The sequence below is a fragment of the Nothoprocta perdicaria genome, unplaced genomic scaffold (genome assembly GCF_003342845.1).
Source record: "Nothoprocta perdicaria isolate Ctin4 unplaced genomic scaffold, notPer1 scaffold_47, whole genome shotgun sequence".
NCBI classification, from domain to species: Eukaryota; Metazoa; Chordata; class Aves; order Tinamiformes; family Tinamidae; genus Nothoprocta; species Nothoprocta perdicaria.
The window spans coordinates 3,832,031-3,847,659 of NW_020455721.1; the positions used below are offsets into that span (position 1 = coordinate 3,832,031).

The 15,629-nt window shown below is 38.0% G+C and overlaps 1 protein-coding gene across 1 annotated transcript in view; it reads left to right on the forward strand.

The window, feature by feature from the left end:
* CDKAL1 (CDK5 regulatory subunit associated protein 1 like 1) overlaps positions 1–15,629 on the forward strand; it is a 352,009-nt gene that overhangs the window by 324,816 nt on the left and 11,564 nt on the right. The window contains exons 14-15 of the mRNA XM_026047034.1: positions 2,508–2,591; positions 3,919–4,083. Coding sequence (XP_025902819.1) covers positions 2,508–2,591; positions 3,919–4,083 — 249 coding nt within the window. The remainder of the gene's footprint in view (positions 1–2,507; positions 2,592–3,918; positions 4,084–15,629) is intronic.

The window sequence follows — 15,629 nt, forward strand, 5'->3', positions numbered from 1 at the left end:
CTGCGGGGACATGGAGATTCATCTATGCCCCTGGCACTCATGGAGAAAGAGATCAAAAAATTGGCCATGGGCATCTGAAGAGAGCACTGTGTGTATCAAATGATCAAACACAGGTGTTCTTTTCTTCTTCCCTTCGATTTTTTTTTTTTTTTTTGGCATCACATACCTTTCCGCTGTCGTCTGAAAGCAAGGAGGTAGCCCAGGAAGCTTGGAGTGTCACACAGGTGAGATTCATGGAGAGGGTGGAGGCAGAAGGGAGAACCTGGTGACTGAGAGAACTGGGGAACCACCAGGCAGCTGGGGACAACTTGCAGCCCTGGTATTGCCCTCCACCGCCTTTGCCAAGTGGTGGCATCAATAAATAACGTGAGGCCTGACTGGCTGGTTGTCTTGGGTGATCTTCAGTGCTAGACAGTGCTCGTGTTTCCCCAAGGGTGAGTGTTGCTGCACCAGCATTTCCTCCTGCTCTTTTTCGCCACATTGCCCAACATCTCATTGCTGTTGCAGCACTGCAGTGCCAAACTGGACTGGGTTTTTAAAAGCTGTGGCTTGAAACATCACAGAAAATACAAAACCTCTCCATTCAGGGAAAACGCTCCCTGTAATCTTACTCCCAGCATACTTATTTCCAGCACCCTCTTGACACGCATTTGCAAAACTCGTTTGGGGATTTGAAGTGAGTAACTGTTTCCTGAAAGAAAAAATTACCCGAGCATTTAGGAGAATGGCAAATGTTTACGCTGTATTTACATTGCTGAAATCTGAATACACTGTATGAATTGTTCTTTGTAATTACAAGCTTCCCAGAGAAATCTTGATATATATTTTAATTATGCTCTTAAACACCTCTTAGAAGTATGCAATACATACATACATATATATATTTTACTATGAGGAGTCTGTCACTAGTTCTGCAATTCAGAGTTTCTTCCCCTTCTGCTCTGTACCCCGTTGTGGCCCCAGGACTTTATTTTAACTGTAGCTTGGGAGAGGACCTGCATGCTCTCCAGCCCTCCCTCATCTCCAGGGCGTTCTTTGGAAAGCTCCCAGAGGTGTGAATAGGGGCAGTAGATCCCATGTGAGATTCTCTATGTGACATTACTGTCGTAATTTCAATCTGTTTTTCCTTTAGTCATTAACATGCAGAGAAAATTGTGGAAATCTCATATGCTACTTCTACTGCTTTTTACTTGAAGGCATCACTCAAGACATCCTTATCTCATCTCTTTATCTCCTTACTAACTCAGGAGGACCTTATAATAGAGTCCTTAATCTTCTGTGTAACAGCCACCACTTGGATACAGTCTTTCCATGAAAGGTCTTGAATTCAATTTTTGTTCATCGATATTGCAAGTTTGGCACAAAACATGAAAACACATTGTTGATACTTGCGATAGTGACAGTAATAAAAGCAGTAAATTAATTTAGCTTGCTAGACAGTTGTAATTTGAAGAATACATTTGTCAAATAGCTTGGAAAAAATCCAGGGTACATTTAGAGGAAACAACTGGAGGTGGATTCAGACTGAAAATGTGAGCTAAATATGCCTTCAAGCTTTGCAGAAATCAAGAGCTGAACTTCATTATACAACTCACTAATGGATGAAATAAAAGGTAGTGCAGATATTTCAAACATTTTTTGACAGAGATTCTACGTGGCAACTAACTGGCACTGTTATTCCTCCTGCTCTTTCGTTTGATGGAATTGTAAAATACATTTGATGCCTTCTTTGAACTATATTAATGTATGTAGAAGTTGGGACATATAAGTAATATACTGAAGGCTGATACTGTTGTGTCTGTGAGTTATTTAAAAGTTGCTTCTCCATTGAGTCTTTTTAATATATAGTAGAAATTTCTGGGTTGGTTGTGCTGTCATGGATATTAATGCAATGTCATGAGTACAGCTTAGGAGTATTATGAAGATGGGATAGAAAGATACTCTATCCTACTACATAGTAATTGTATCTTTAGGGAAAAGAAGGAGAGAAGGAGAGGAGAGAAAGAGGAAAAAAGGAAGAAAGGAGGAAAGAAAGAAGCTAAAAAAGCTAAAATGGATTAATTTGGTGGTTTCCAGGAGTTCTGCAGTGTTACCATTACCTGCTGGATGTTCTCATGTTTTTATTTTAGTTTAACCTATACTGTGATTTGTTGCAGAAATTGATGCTGACAGGGAGATTTTTGATTAATTGGATGAAGCAGTGATGAAACACGTGCACGTCTAACATCTTTCTGTTACTGTGTTTATAAAACTCAGTTCACAGGTCTGAACTGGTTTTGCCCATTAAGGCACTACAGTGCTGCAGTTCTAGCCCTTAATTGTGATCTCTGCCCTGTCAGTTTTAAAGTGAAATAAGACTTTCTCCACCCCGCTTCCCTGCTGACACTGAATTTCCTCAGACACTTTGTTTGTTTCTGCTAAGCCTGCCTGCTTATGGCTGCAGTTCTCTTCAGACTGATTTGTGGGTTTTGCCTTCTCAGGCATCTCTCTCGCCTTTTATTTTCCAGGTTGGTGAGAGGCAGAGGGTGCTGGTAACAGAAGAATCCTTCGATTCCAATTACTATGTCGCTCACAACCGTTTCTATGAGCAGGTACTGGAAAATGAATAAAATAGCCTCTTTTTGCTTTGTCTTCACTTTCTGATCTGCTGTTTCAGCAGCTCAGGGTGCCACAGTGCAAAGGCAAACAAACAGAGACACCCTTTCCAAGAGAAGTGTCACCATCCAGACTTACTTGGGAGAAATTTTGTGTCTTTCTGTATAAAGATAAATAATGACTGTGGTAGGATTTTTGAATTTTGTGATGGAAAAGTTACTTTCCATTATCAAAATGCTTATCTTTTCCCTAAAATCTTGAAAGTGTTAAGTTTGACAAGGGTAACATCCTTCTGCTCACCCAGGTAAGCATAAAACTGGGTGCTAAGTGACTGCCTTTAATATTATATGATTAAAGCAGAATAATCTATCTTGAGTGACTAAATATTGTATCATAATTAAGAAGCTGAAGTTCGGAGCCTTGATGTCATATTCTGTTAACTAAAAGTTCTTTCTTCACCGAAGCTTTTCTGTGTTTAAGAGGTTGCCCAGTAAACACCAATAGAGCTATACTGGCAGATTTCCTGACAGAAATTAAACTTAAATTTAGCAGAGATCAGAAGCGTTGGCCATACAGTTTAAACTAATTCATAGTAGATAGACAACATTGACCAAAGAATACTTTGCCAGATCCATAGTGGAGATTGGGGATTTTCTTGATAAAACTGAATTTTGTAGTAGTAAGTACTACTAAGTAGTTGTTTTGTGTTTTGTTTTTATATTTCCCCCCAATGACTGTTTGGATGTAGGCCTGGCCTGCCTGCTGGCTTGTTTACAGTGCCTCCCAGATATTTTCCCTTAATTTTGGTCTTCTTCTGAGGTCATAATCATTATCCGCATCTGTGTCCTTGGGGTTTTCTATTTAATGCTGTTAACTAACATTTCGAATATGGGGATACCAAGATTTACAGAGATCACAGGCCTAGTGATAGCTAATTACCTAATTTGCCTAATTTAAATTAGCCCAAAGAGATCTGTATGAAAAGAACTACAGCCTACTTGCACTGTAATCCTAACTCAGCATTAAGATCATGGCTTTCAGTTTGCCGCTTAGTTCCAGTTTGCCTCAGTTTTCTCACCTCTAGAAGCCAGAGGTGTTGCCTTGCCTTAAAAGATTGTCAGGAGGCTCAGCAAGAGCCTGGAATGTGGGAACACCTGCAGTCATGAACACCTCGAGACTCTGGGGAGAAAAGTCCTTCATAATGATTCCCTACAAGTGAGGCACCTAACCCCTGAAGCCCCTGGAGAGCCATGGGTTGACTGGATACACTGATGTCTTCTGTGCTAGTCAGTCACCATCTTTGTCTCTGTCTTTATTTGAAAGGTTCTCGTGCCAAAGGATCCTCTGTTAATGGGTAAGATGGTAGAAGTGAATATTTATGAAGCTGGAAAACATTTTATGAAGGGGCAGCCAGAGTCAGATGCCAGAGTTTACACTGCATCCATCACCAGACCATTAGCAAAAGGAGAAGTTTCTGGTTTAACAGAGGTGAGTAAAAGACATTTTCTGCTTTACTACACTAGTAAAACAGCAACTGTTCAAGCATAATGATTCCAGGCTATGTATCTGTTGTCATTTTATAGTTTTCCTTTTATGTATGCATGAAGCTTTAATCTTTTCTGACAGATTGAAATCCGAATTTAAAAGATTTTTTTTTTTGCTGATGCTGTAGCTTTACTTTACTGAGTGTAAAGGCAATGATTCGCTTGTTTCTTGTTCCGTGATGTGAGATCCAGAAGGAACTTATTCGAAAGGAAAAGATATAACACCAGAAATTATATAGTTCAATGTATTTCGGTCCTGGTGTAGTGTAAAGATGAATCTGTTTGTTTATTCTCTTTTACAAAGCTGTTTTAAAAATATTTATTGATCACATGTTTGTTAAGAAGGCTCAAAATTGGATCCAGAGGTTCAAAATTAATTGGTGGATAGATGTATTGAATATTTTCAGTATATTTTAGCAGAAGGTCAACATCTGATTTAGTCACATAAAAAAAAAAGAAAATCCTTTTAAAAAGGTATCTGATCCTTATTTTACACCTCAGTAGGTATGGCTGTTAGCCAAGTATTCTCATACATTTCATGGAGCTCTAGTTGTAAAAACTGATGGAGTGTGAAATGAAAATGTGTATCACATTTCCAAGCATCATTTGATGTCCTTTCTCCAGCACTGTTGTTACGAGCTCAGAAAATATGTAGCAATAATTTAGCACATGGAAAAAAGATAACTGACAGTTTATAAGTCACCTTGCTGTTTTAGCAGTAAATTGTTGACGAGTATTAAAAAAAAGATCTTTGTTAAAGTTATAGGTGGTCACATGAAAAAAGAAAAATGTATAACTTAAGGAACTAATGTTAAAGTTAAGCTATTTGGTATCTCACATAAGACTGGCTATAGATATTGAGCAAGAATAATGTGTTTGGCAGATCATGAAACTTAAGCAACAACACACTGCTAAACTGTGCTTTGAATAATGTCTGTGTGTATGCCTATATTTGCCTGATGAGGGACTGTAGGAGGGAAAAAAACAGCCTAAAACCTTAAATTCTCTGATTGGATTTGTAGCTATTTAAACACAGCTGCTTTTTTCATCAGAACATTTTTTTTTTTAATAATCCACTGGAACAGAACCAAGTCTGTCATTAAGGGAGTTCATGCTGCCAGAAGCTTGTAGCATGGGAACGAGCAAGAAGAAAGTTGACCGAAATTTCCCGTGTTAAAAATGAGAGATAAAATGATGACCAAAGTGACTGATAATTTCCATAAGAAATCACATGCATGTAAGGTGGGGAGTTCTGCTCCTGCCTTCTGACTAGATGTAAGCAGCCGTGGGGAATGCCTAAATAAAGGAATATCGCAGGGGTATGATATGGCAAATTGCTTTTTGTAATCTTAGTGGCTGCTGATACTCCTGCTACGAAGTATCTTATTTATGTTTTGTCCACTGGACGTATTAGGAACTTACATTTTGTGGAAAAAAAATACAGTTTCAACTGTTTATACAGTATGGAACGTGTCCTGTCTTATAGTAGGAAGCCTAAACTGGATGCTTCACTATTGATTCTACCTGAGTGAAAGACCATCATCTTTATGGGTTTTTTTTCCTGTTATTGTACTGCTGGGCAATACTTCCTGCTAGATGAGCTGGAGGTACCTAATTCTAAGCTAAAATATCTGTGTGCAAGATTTACATTAAAACTGTGGCATGTGTCTCCGTTTCATGTAAAGACAGGGACAGGGATGACACATGCCATATGCCCCTTTATATAGCTTGCTATATGCACACGTGGCAGGTGGTGGGGGAAGAGGAATGAAATGACTTGGAACATGTGTATTCAGATACGGCCACAAAAAAAAAAAAAAAAAAAAAAAGAATAAAAAGCCAAAGATCTTGGATCTTCAGGAAGATCCAGGGAGGATCCAGGAGTTGTTTTTAAAATTATAGCATACAGAACTAAAACCTTTGCTGAGCTTTTCTGTTGAGTCAAGCTGTCTAGCTGCACAGTGGAGAGGAGGAAGAATTACCCAAAACAGGATTCAAGAGCAAGAAATGAAAGCACATGGCCTTCTTCACCCTCCCCTTCCCATTCAGCACACAAAGGAGCAGGAATGAGGGCCTCATTCCAGATGTTAAGACGGTGGGTAGCCAGCTGCCGGGTGATTCTTCCAAGGAGAGACACATGTTCTGCAGCGTGCCTGTCCTCTCGGCAGCGGCTCTTTTAGGCCCCAAGCAGCACCTGCAGCGGAGACGCTGTCCGTAGAGCCGGGGAGTTTCCAGTGCTGGACCCTTGGTCTCACCCCGCATTCTGCAGATTCTTCTTCTTTCTGCTTGGTGGTCTTGATGAGAGCTGGTGCAGAGAGGCATGTGATTTTAAAACTTTGTGTGGGGTAATCTGGAGCGGGGCATGGGATCATGGGCTGCAGTGAAACATTTCCATGCCTCAGTCTGCTCCTGGCCAACAAGGCGCTTGGCTCTTTCCTCATGGCCATGTGCATTGCTGGGGCTGTAGGACACACCTTGCTGTTCAGCACATACATGTGTGTTTGAGGAAAAGGATCCGTTTATTGGAACTTTCCGAAACTGTGTGTTCTCCCTCTGACCTGCTACATGTGCCTCAGTACCTTTTTATGATCAGAAGCACCAAAATCACATGGTGTGTCTGAAGGGAAAATTGTAGATTTTCGTGTCTGTTTTTGACTCCGTGACTGGGCTAGCGAACTGGCTCCGAAAAATAGAATACACAGGCCCCCAGCAGGAATCAGCAGCTTGGTTTGGAAAAGAAGGGGAAAAAAAAGAGAGAGAGGTAGCAGAATGTCCCACCAAAAAAAATGAAAGATTTTACAAATTCCATAAAACATTCATGGATTGTGTATGCCAAAGCAGAAGCAATTAAAACTCTTTCAAGATTTTTTCAAAAATTATCTTTTTATGATACTTTTTCAGTATGTATAAAGCACACCTGATATGCATCCATTAATGGGTATTAACTTCTTTTTAGTTACTGTATTATCCAAGAAGGGGAAAAAAGTATAACTAAGTAGACAGGCTTAGGAAAAGGTTCTGGTGTTCAGTAAAATTAGACTGTGTGGCAGAACCCCAAAACTGGAACAAGAAGAGAGGAGGAATGTTTGGATCAGTGTTTCAGCTTAAAAGTCAGGCAAAATAATCAGACTTACTGATTGTGGTGGACATATTATGCATTAAAATGCAAAGCACAGCAGTTTACCATGGTTAACTTTTCAATTCAGCACGAATTTTTGATAGAAGCCCCTCAAAAGTAAACCATGTCTTACACTGCATTCCTCCAGGAAGATGAGATTTTGGGGCAAAAATCTTTAGACTCAGAAATGTAAATCTGCGATATTTAGATTTCTTTGGGCTTGCAATGTGCAGATACTGATTCAGCAGCCAGTGTTTAGAGGGTTTATAGCAAGAGCATTTACACTTTGTCATGTCAAGCTAAGGTGAAAGTAGAAATCAAACGTGAGCCTGCGCATAAGGATTTTTCTGGATTTGGTTCCAGTGACTTTAACAGAATTTGGGATGGGCATCATTGAGTGATGACAGACATTGAACATTGACAGCTCTTAAAAATGGTCATTATGACAAAATAAATGTCATGAGTTTGCACCCGCAATTAAAAATAACTGTAAGTAAATATCTCAAATCTTTGATGAAGAGAGGATTCTGCTAAGATCCTCAGAAAACAGGAAGGTACAATGTGGATGCTGAGGATGTGATACATTTCCATGGAGTTAGGCTAGGATTTGACAAAGCAATAAGTATTTACTTAAGTATTTTAAGATTCAGTAAAGCATTTTGGCATGTCTGCTATGTCCTGAAATGTTTAGGTGAAGTATTCCTTGAAATTTGGGAGGGGAGTGCACAATGCAGGGACTATTAGCTTCATTATCACTGCACAATAATATTTTTGAAAATATTGTCAGTTTGTGTCAATGGTCTGCATGTTATTTAATTTAAAAATAACATTTTAAAAAACAATTTTGTTTATTTTTATTAATTTTATTTGGCCATATGTAGAGATATTTATAGTTTCTCAGCAGCAAAAATGTTAAATGCCTAATAAATGTATCCTTTTTACATAAATAAATGCTTATCCAGACTTAATCGTTCAAAGAAATTAGCATGATCTGTTGTTAGAATCTGAAATAGAGTACATTTTACTTTTGTACTCCAAAAATAATTCTACTTGTTTACATGTATTTTGGAGCAAGAGGAATATGAGTGAAATAATTACATTGTAGGATGAGAAATATATAAAGAAGAGACCTAAGGACTGGGAGATAAAAATAGAACGCTGGCTATCTGTCAAAATTGCAATGCATTGCCAAAATCAAAGCTCTAGAAGCCTGGGAGTCTTTGATGGGAAATTTTCATCAGATAGAAAAATAAGACAACAAAAATATTTTAACTGGTTATTTAATTATATACTCATGCTTATTTTATGTTCATAATTCCTGTTTCCATAATACATCTACAGTTTGACTTTCTTTTGAAAGTAATGTAGGCACATCTTTCTCTCAGTTACCTCTTTTCAACTGTTATATGTGATTATATACTCAATGTTAGCATTTTCTTCACAAACTAGTGCTGTTGGCAGTCCCCTTTGCAGTATCTCTCTTCTTGTAATTCTAGGATTTTGGTCCACGTGTAGACTCCAAAGGAGTCTATAGGAATATCCATACATAGGAATGTGAATGCTGATGGGCTCTTGGAACCATCACTTTGTTGGGATCTTAAGAAGAAATGAAGAGCAGGCCACTGATTTTTAGGCAGCAAGCAATCTTGTTTCTTCTTCTCTTCATCCTTCTTTCCTTTTTTCCCCTCTCCCGTAGCATTTTCCTTCTGGTTGTTTCGGAAGACTCTTCATACTCCTCGTCTCCCATGTAGCCCCAACTATTTTCTAGTTACATTAGGCAAAGATGACCTCCAAACTTTACCCAGCCCTTTTTTTCTGATGTTAGAAAACAGGAAAGCTACGTATAATCAAACAATTCTTTATAGGCTGCCAGAAAGAAGGATCAACAAAGCATAGCTTAGAGGGAACTCTCTGATCTTAGGAAGAAAGAGTGCTTCACTCGCAGGCAAAGTAACATGAAGAAGGGGGAAGAAGGTATCTTCTGTTGGAACAGAAGTGGAAGAAATCATCGCAGAATTAAGATCTCTATATTGGAAGCTTCCTTGAAGAACTTGGAAAGATATATGGAAGGTGTGGGTAAAACTGAAGTAATAATTAAGCACAAATTTTAAATAAGATGATGAGTGGTTTAAGACTTGGAACCTGAACAAGAGCTAGAGATTAATGACTTTGGAGAAAAAAAAAAGAGAATGAAAAAGCAAATTATGCCTGTGAAAAATGGCGTAGAGGTGCAGGGAAAAGAATCTGGAAATGGGGTTACAGAAAGTAAGAGAAATGCTCATTACAAAGCAGGAAAAAAAAAAAGGAAATAAAATACACCATTTACTTCTGTTAGAATGCTCCTTTGCAAAGCTTTTGCATCACAATGTCCAAAAAGGGGCAGCTTGTGAAATAAATGGGGAGTTTTCTATGTAAGTTAATATGAAACAAAATTTTCTTTGTAAATTGGCAGTTTTGGAGGTGATACCATTTTTGATTTCATGAAAATGTAGGGCTGTATTTAGTGCTTCTGCATTATTAGATGTAGGAGCCCATTTATGTTAGCTCAGTTGTTCTCTCTCTGTTTTTCTCTAAAGCAACTGATTGTAGTACAGGGTATGCAGCCGGTTACTGCTTTCACAGGCATTAATCAGCTTTGTTCAAGGTGTTACTCTTGTTCCCTCCTGGTTGTAAATAGAGGTCAGGTAACATGGTGTTGAATTCCTGTTAATGAATCATTTGTCATTTTCTTCAGTTATTTCACTGAGGTCACTATGAAGTTAATGTAAGAAAAGGGAAATTTCCTTCCAAAATAGTAGAGTCCAGAGCCATTTATGGTTACTTTTAGAAAGGACCTTTAAAAGTGTTGCTTTTCCTTGGAAAAAACAAATGAAAAAAAAATGTAATGTGCTGTGTCTCATATACTGATTTTCACGTTCTACACACTGTCTGTCCTTTACGTTGACTCTATTTGAGGATTAGTGTTGATTTGAGGTTTTCTTCTACTTGAAAGCGCAGGATTACGCAGCCTACAATCTGAAATTCCAGCAGGGAGCCATCTTACTGGCCAAAGGGATTTTTCTTACTGAGCTGAAGCAAGTGCTGGGTTACTTTGCCTGTGGAGGCTGTGGAATTGTTATCGATGCTATTCTTTAAGAACACCCTTGGCAAATATCGGTGAGAAAAGCTTTAGAGACAGGTTATCTGCTTTGGGTCTTGCGCAGGGTCTGGGTGACCTCTCAGGTTTGTTTCCAGCCCTATTTTCTGTACTTCTGTGGATCTGATAATTGAGCCGGCAGTTGTCTGGATGACAGGTAACTTGGAATGGAGAGCAGCTCGCCAATCCGGAACAATTCCTTGCAGTGCATAGAGGGGTGAAATAAATACACGTGATTTAAGGAGGCAAAATAGGCTAAATGCATCCAGTCCAAAAGCCAGCACAAAATTCCTTTACCAAGTAGTTTTATTCTGAGGTCTTTGCTTTAAAGGGGATATAGCCTTTCATCCCGTCTCTTTGGTAGGACTGAATTTCATCTACCGCGATCAAATCTCAGCTGATTTTATAGGTTTTACACTGCTGTTTTTCAAACAATTGTGCTCTTAAGTCCGCTCAGGTGAAAAGATATGAACTCTGGTTTATTTACTTTCCATTTCCTCGAAGGACAATGTTATTTGGCTGAATGTCACTGTCTAATCACTTTAAATTACATAATTATGCTAATCCTGTGCAGTGTTTGCAATAAATAAAAACAATAATGACTGTGATGGTTCATCTGTAAATCATGTTCAGGAGAAGGAGCGATTAAAGAGAACAGGGAGCCATTCCTCCTGCTTCCAGAGGTAGGACTCCAGGTGCTAAACATTTGCCATTTTCAGCTATTATTTCTAATCCCTGACCCGCTCCAGCTGCAGTGTGGCCTTCCAGATGAAAGGGCAGGGTCTGCCCTCCCAATATCAAGAAAAATTACAAGTGTGTCTCCATGGTGATTTTAATGACTCCCTGACACTCCCTGTAATAATCAGGAATTCCTTTAAAAATATTTTTCTCTTTGCAATCTGAGTTTTAACCAGCAGGCTCTTTGGAGAGGATCAAAGGCATTCGTTTTCACTAACATTTCATTATTTAAAATGCCATTTTCTAAATTCCCTAAGTGTCAATTGGTCTTTAGAAAGAAAAAGAAAAAATGTAACAGCCGCTAATTTTCTAAATCTGTCCTTTTGAAGGTCATGTATTTCCAACTGATTGTGCCAACAAGTCAGTATAGATTTGACTTACCTGCCTCTCAGTGGAGATTAATGCCAGGGTGAGACAAAGATTTTCATTGCTACTCTTTAATCAGTAGGAAATGTTCATGTAGCAGCATCGCTCTCTCCTTCTCCTTCTGTCCTTTCCCTTCCATACAGTCAGGAGCCCAGGACGTGTACATTCTTCATTGCCTTAAGAAGTATTACGAGATGCCTGCTTTTTCTAGCTGGTTCTCCTCTATCAAAGGCTGGGTAACCCTGGTTGCCGTTGTGCCATGAGTAGGACAGCATGAAAAAAGCACATGGAGCTGTTGAGAGGTAGCACGTTTGGAAGGCTTTGTACAGCTTTCTCCAACACCAAACAGAGGATTAGGAGTAGATTCAAGTAAATTTGGTTGTATTCATACAAGTTATTGGAATGTTGAACTTGTGCCTCTTGAAACTCCATTTGTTGCCAAACCCTTTGAGTGAGAGCATTTATTAATTTTGGGATCGTTTTGAAAGCAAATGGAAGTTATGGTCATGAGATTAAGCTACTTTTTAACTTAACGCTGTTGGAAAAACTGTATCTAACTTCAAAGAACTCAGCAAACCACGTTAAAAGCAAGTTAGGATGTTCTTTCCTTTAATACTATTATGCATTCAGAAAGTTTTATTAGATTCTCAGTAGATGTTGATTTTGTAATAATCTTTAAAATACATCCTTTATGTTCTTAGGAACATAGGAGAAAGGAATCCATAGATTTCTTCTATGATAAGAAACATTTAGTATGATATATATGAATATATTTTGCAAGTGACATTTTTCACTGTGACCAAGCTGTTAAAATACTGTTGATCTGATCCTGTAATGCTAGGATTAATCGAGAGCTGAAGTAGAATACTGAGATCCATTCATAGTCATAGACGTTTCTACTCAGATTTTGATAATATTTGTATATAGTGATTTATGTTTATATTTTGATTATGGTTGCCTGTAACATTAAAGATTTTTGTGATGTTAATGGTATGATAAAGAAAAAAGAAATACATTTTCAGCAGGAAAAAATAGGAACTCTCTATATATTTAAGCTGTAACAGTTTTAGATTGAATTATTTTTTAAAAATGAATACAGGAAGCCTCAGCATTTTGTTTACATTTATGTCTGCATAAAAAATGCAAAGGCAAATTTACAATGTCTATGGCTTTGATAAATAAAATCAAATTATAGTCAAAAAATAAGGATGAGTAGTTGTTTCATGGTGGCGCCAGAGAAAGTGTATCTTAAAATATCAGGGTCATCAAAATGCCATGCTTCAGTGTAGGGACAGTGGAATTTAGATTCTTAAATCCTGTCCAATAAAAATACACTTCTATTTGTGGTAGAATATCCGAAGAGCTTAATGTGACCCTGTTGAATGTATGAGAACAACCACGTGCTTCAAGCCAGTCCACAGGAAGATGTCATATTCAAGTAAATTTAGTAAACCAGTGCTTCTTGAAAGATTACACACAATGTCATGTATTTATACGTGCTGTGGACGGTATCAAGTTTAACATTCACTCTAGATATTTGGTTGTGTAATCAAACAGTTTTGATCATGCCACCAGGCATTAAAGCATGTTTTTGCAGATTTACTTACTGGACTGCAGAAATAAATTCTTGGTCTCTTAGTATTGAAGAATATGTAGAATTTTCAAAGAATCCCTCCCAAACTTTAGGTGGGGATATTTGCTTTACAAGTTTCTGTTCTACCTCTGAGAAACTTGGCTCATCACCTATTGTACTGGAGGTTTTCAAGAGATTTGACATGTAGATTTATTTAACTTCAAGTTCAGCTCTTGCAAGTTTCAGAGTGAGCTGCTCTGTGGGTTTTATCAAAGACTGTTAAATAAAAGAAACATTTAGAAAAGTAACTAATTATTTAAGCACTTCATTAGAGAGAACAGCTTTACTTGTGGTTAGTGTGCAGAACACCAATCTTGATAACCTTCCTCTGACTACCTCTCATTATATATTTAAATGACTTAAAAGATTTCCCCCATAACTCTAATTTATGCTCTCAGATGTTAGCACCCTGCTTAAAGATGCAGAAAGATTTTACCTGAGTTATTCTGATGACAGGCTAAGCAACTCCTATTAGTTAAAATCCAGAAAGTGTAATTGGATTTGTTATAATTATCTAATGAGGAGTTGGGAGGGAGGAATCTTGAACTGAAAGTTCTAGTCAATCTTGTATGAAGGGTTGTGATGTTGGTGTGACAGGATGATTTGGATATATAGCCCAGCACCAGTGTACAACCACACTAAAGTAAAATCAGCGTTCTGCCTGCCTCCCACAGGCCTTTAGATACCATGCCTTTCTTTCTCAGCAAAAAAGATTTCAAAGCTTTTTCGTAGCTATTGTACCTTTTAATTCGGAGTTTGTTCTAAGCAGATTCTCAGAGATACAGCAAAAACAGGGCATGTTTAGGGGCTCCAGAAGAGTCAAAGGGCACCCAACATAGTTTTCCTGTGTTTGCAGCTCAATCCAAAAGCACGTTGAGGCTTCAGTTAAGACTTACTTCTCTTTCATCTCATCTTTCATCTCATCTTCATCTTTCACGAAGAACTACAGCTCAGGTTTAATGTAACAATAAAATTACGATTTTGAGAAAACTGTGACTTCTTTCTTTCTTCTTAGGTTCAGTCAAAAGCCTGGGGCTTTGGATTTGCAGAAGGCAAGGGTATTGTACCTTGGTAGTGCTTCAACTTTTTATTGTTTAGTTTGCAAGCACTGGCATGAAATAATTTTTAATTAAGATACACTAGTGTAAAGTCAAAACCAAAGTTGAGCTGCATGGCCATCTGAACCATCAAGATACACAAGAGATGACATGGGTTTTCTGCATGTAACCTTTCTTGTGGAGAAGGGCTGACAAGTAATTTATTAAAAAAAAAAAAAAAAAAAAAAAGTTGAGGAAATTTCAATGATAAACACTTCTTAAAAGGAACACGCACTTGTAGTTGTTTTTAGTGATGATAATCACATAGAACAATTAAGGGCCTGAAGGGCTTATTTGACTTCCCTCGCTTAACATTTCATAAGCAAATAGTTATTTCCCATCTTCCTGCTCTACTTCAATAAACGTCCAAGTGCCATAATGGATGTTGATATTACTGTGTCATCAGCTTCCTCCCATGTTCAACACTCCTCTCTTCGCCTTTAGAAAGTGCTTTTTTGGAACTTGACCTGTGAAGAAGTCTTCTGCATAGATGCACAAGCATGTTGTCATTTCCCTAGGTGAACCAGAGCAGTTGATAGATACTATCATATCTACTACTAGATACTATCCAGTGCCTTCTGTTCCAAGGGCTACCTGGATGGAGTCCTGTGTGTGATATATGAGGAAGAGTTTTTAATTATGGATCGCATGAGCAAGGCACCGAAGTGTAAGGCCTGTAGTAGATGAATGTGGTCTGTCAGAAAGGGTTGCCCACTCATGTACCACAACATAAGACAGGTATGTGATTAATAAGTAGTGAAATGAATAGAAAATAAATGGCCCCATGGAAATTTATGTTCCTTTCCTTTAGCCTTGAGTTCCTGAAAAGAGACAATATATGACAATTATTAATTAAATGACTTTCATCTCTTCCTTTTGTCAAAAGATTAGAGATACAGCTAGAAACAATATCTAAGTATATCATTCAGATGGATTTCTTTCTGGTCCTGAAAGAAATGGACTTATCAGCAGTTTTGTGTTTTTAGTCTCATCCTTGTTTTTATATGATTTCATATGTCATTGCAAGTCATTTTAGTAACTCTGTATGCACACATAGTATGCACACTATTTTGCAGTCTTCACATATAAAATCATTAATAAATGCAGATAGTGTACTTGTCCTACAGAAGGGATATCTGTGTAAGTCTACCCCTGAGACTGAGTTGTTTTGTTTTTTCTAAATATACTAACTTTAATTTGGTAAAGGAATGGAAGTAGTGTTCAGCATGGCAAGGATTCTTTTCCTCTTTGAACTATTCGTCATGCATCTTTGTCCAAAGAAACATCAATTCATTATTTTTTTGGGGGGAGGACTGCTTAAGATTCCATAGCATAATCCAATTTTGTTATAGGACCACAGGGGAAAGCCAGGTGTGTAGCTCTTACTCATTGGAAAAGAATG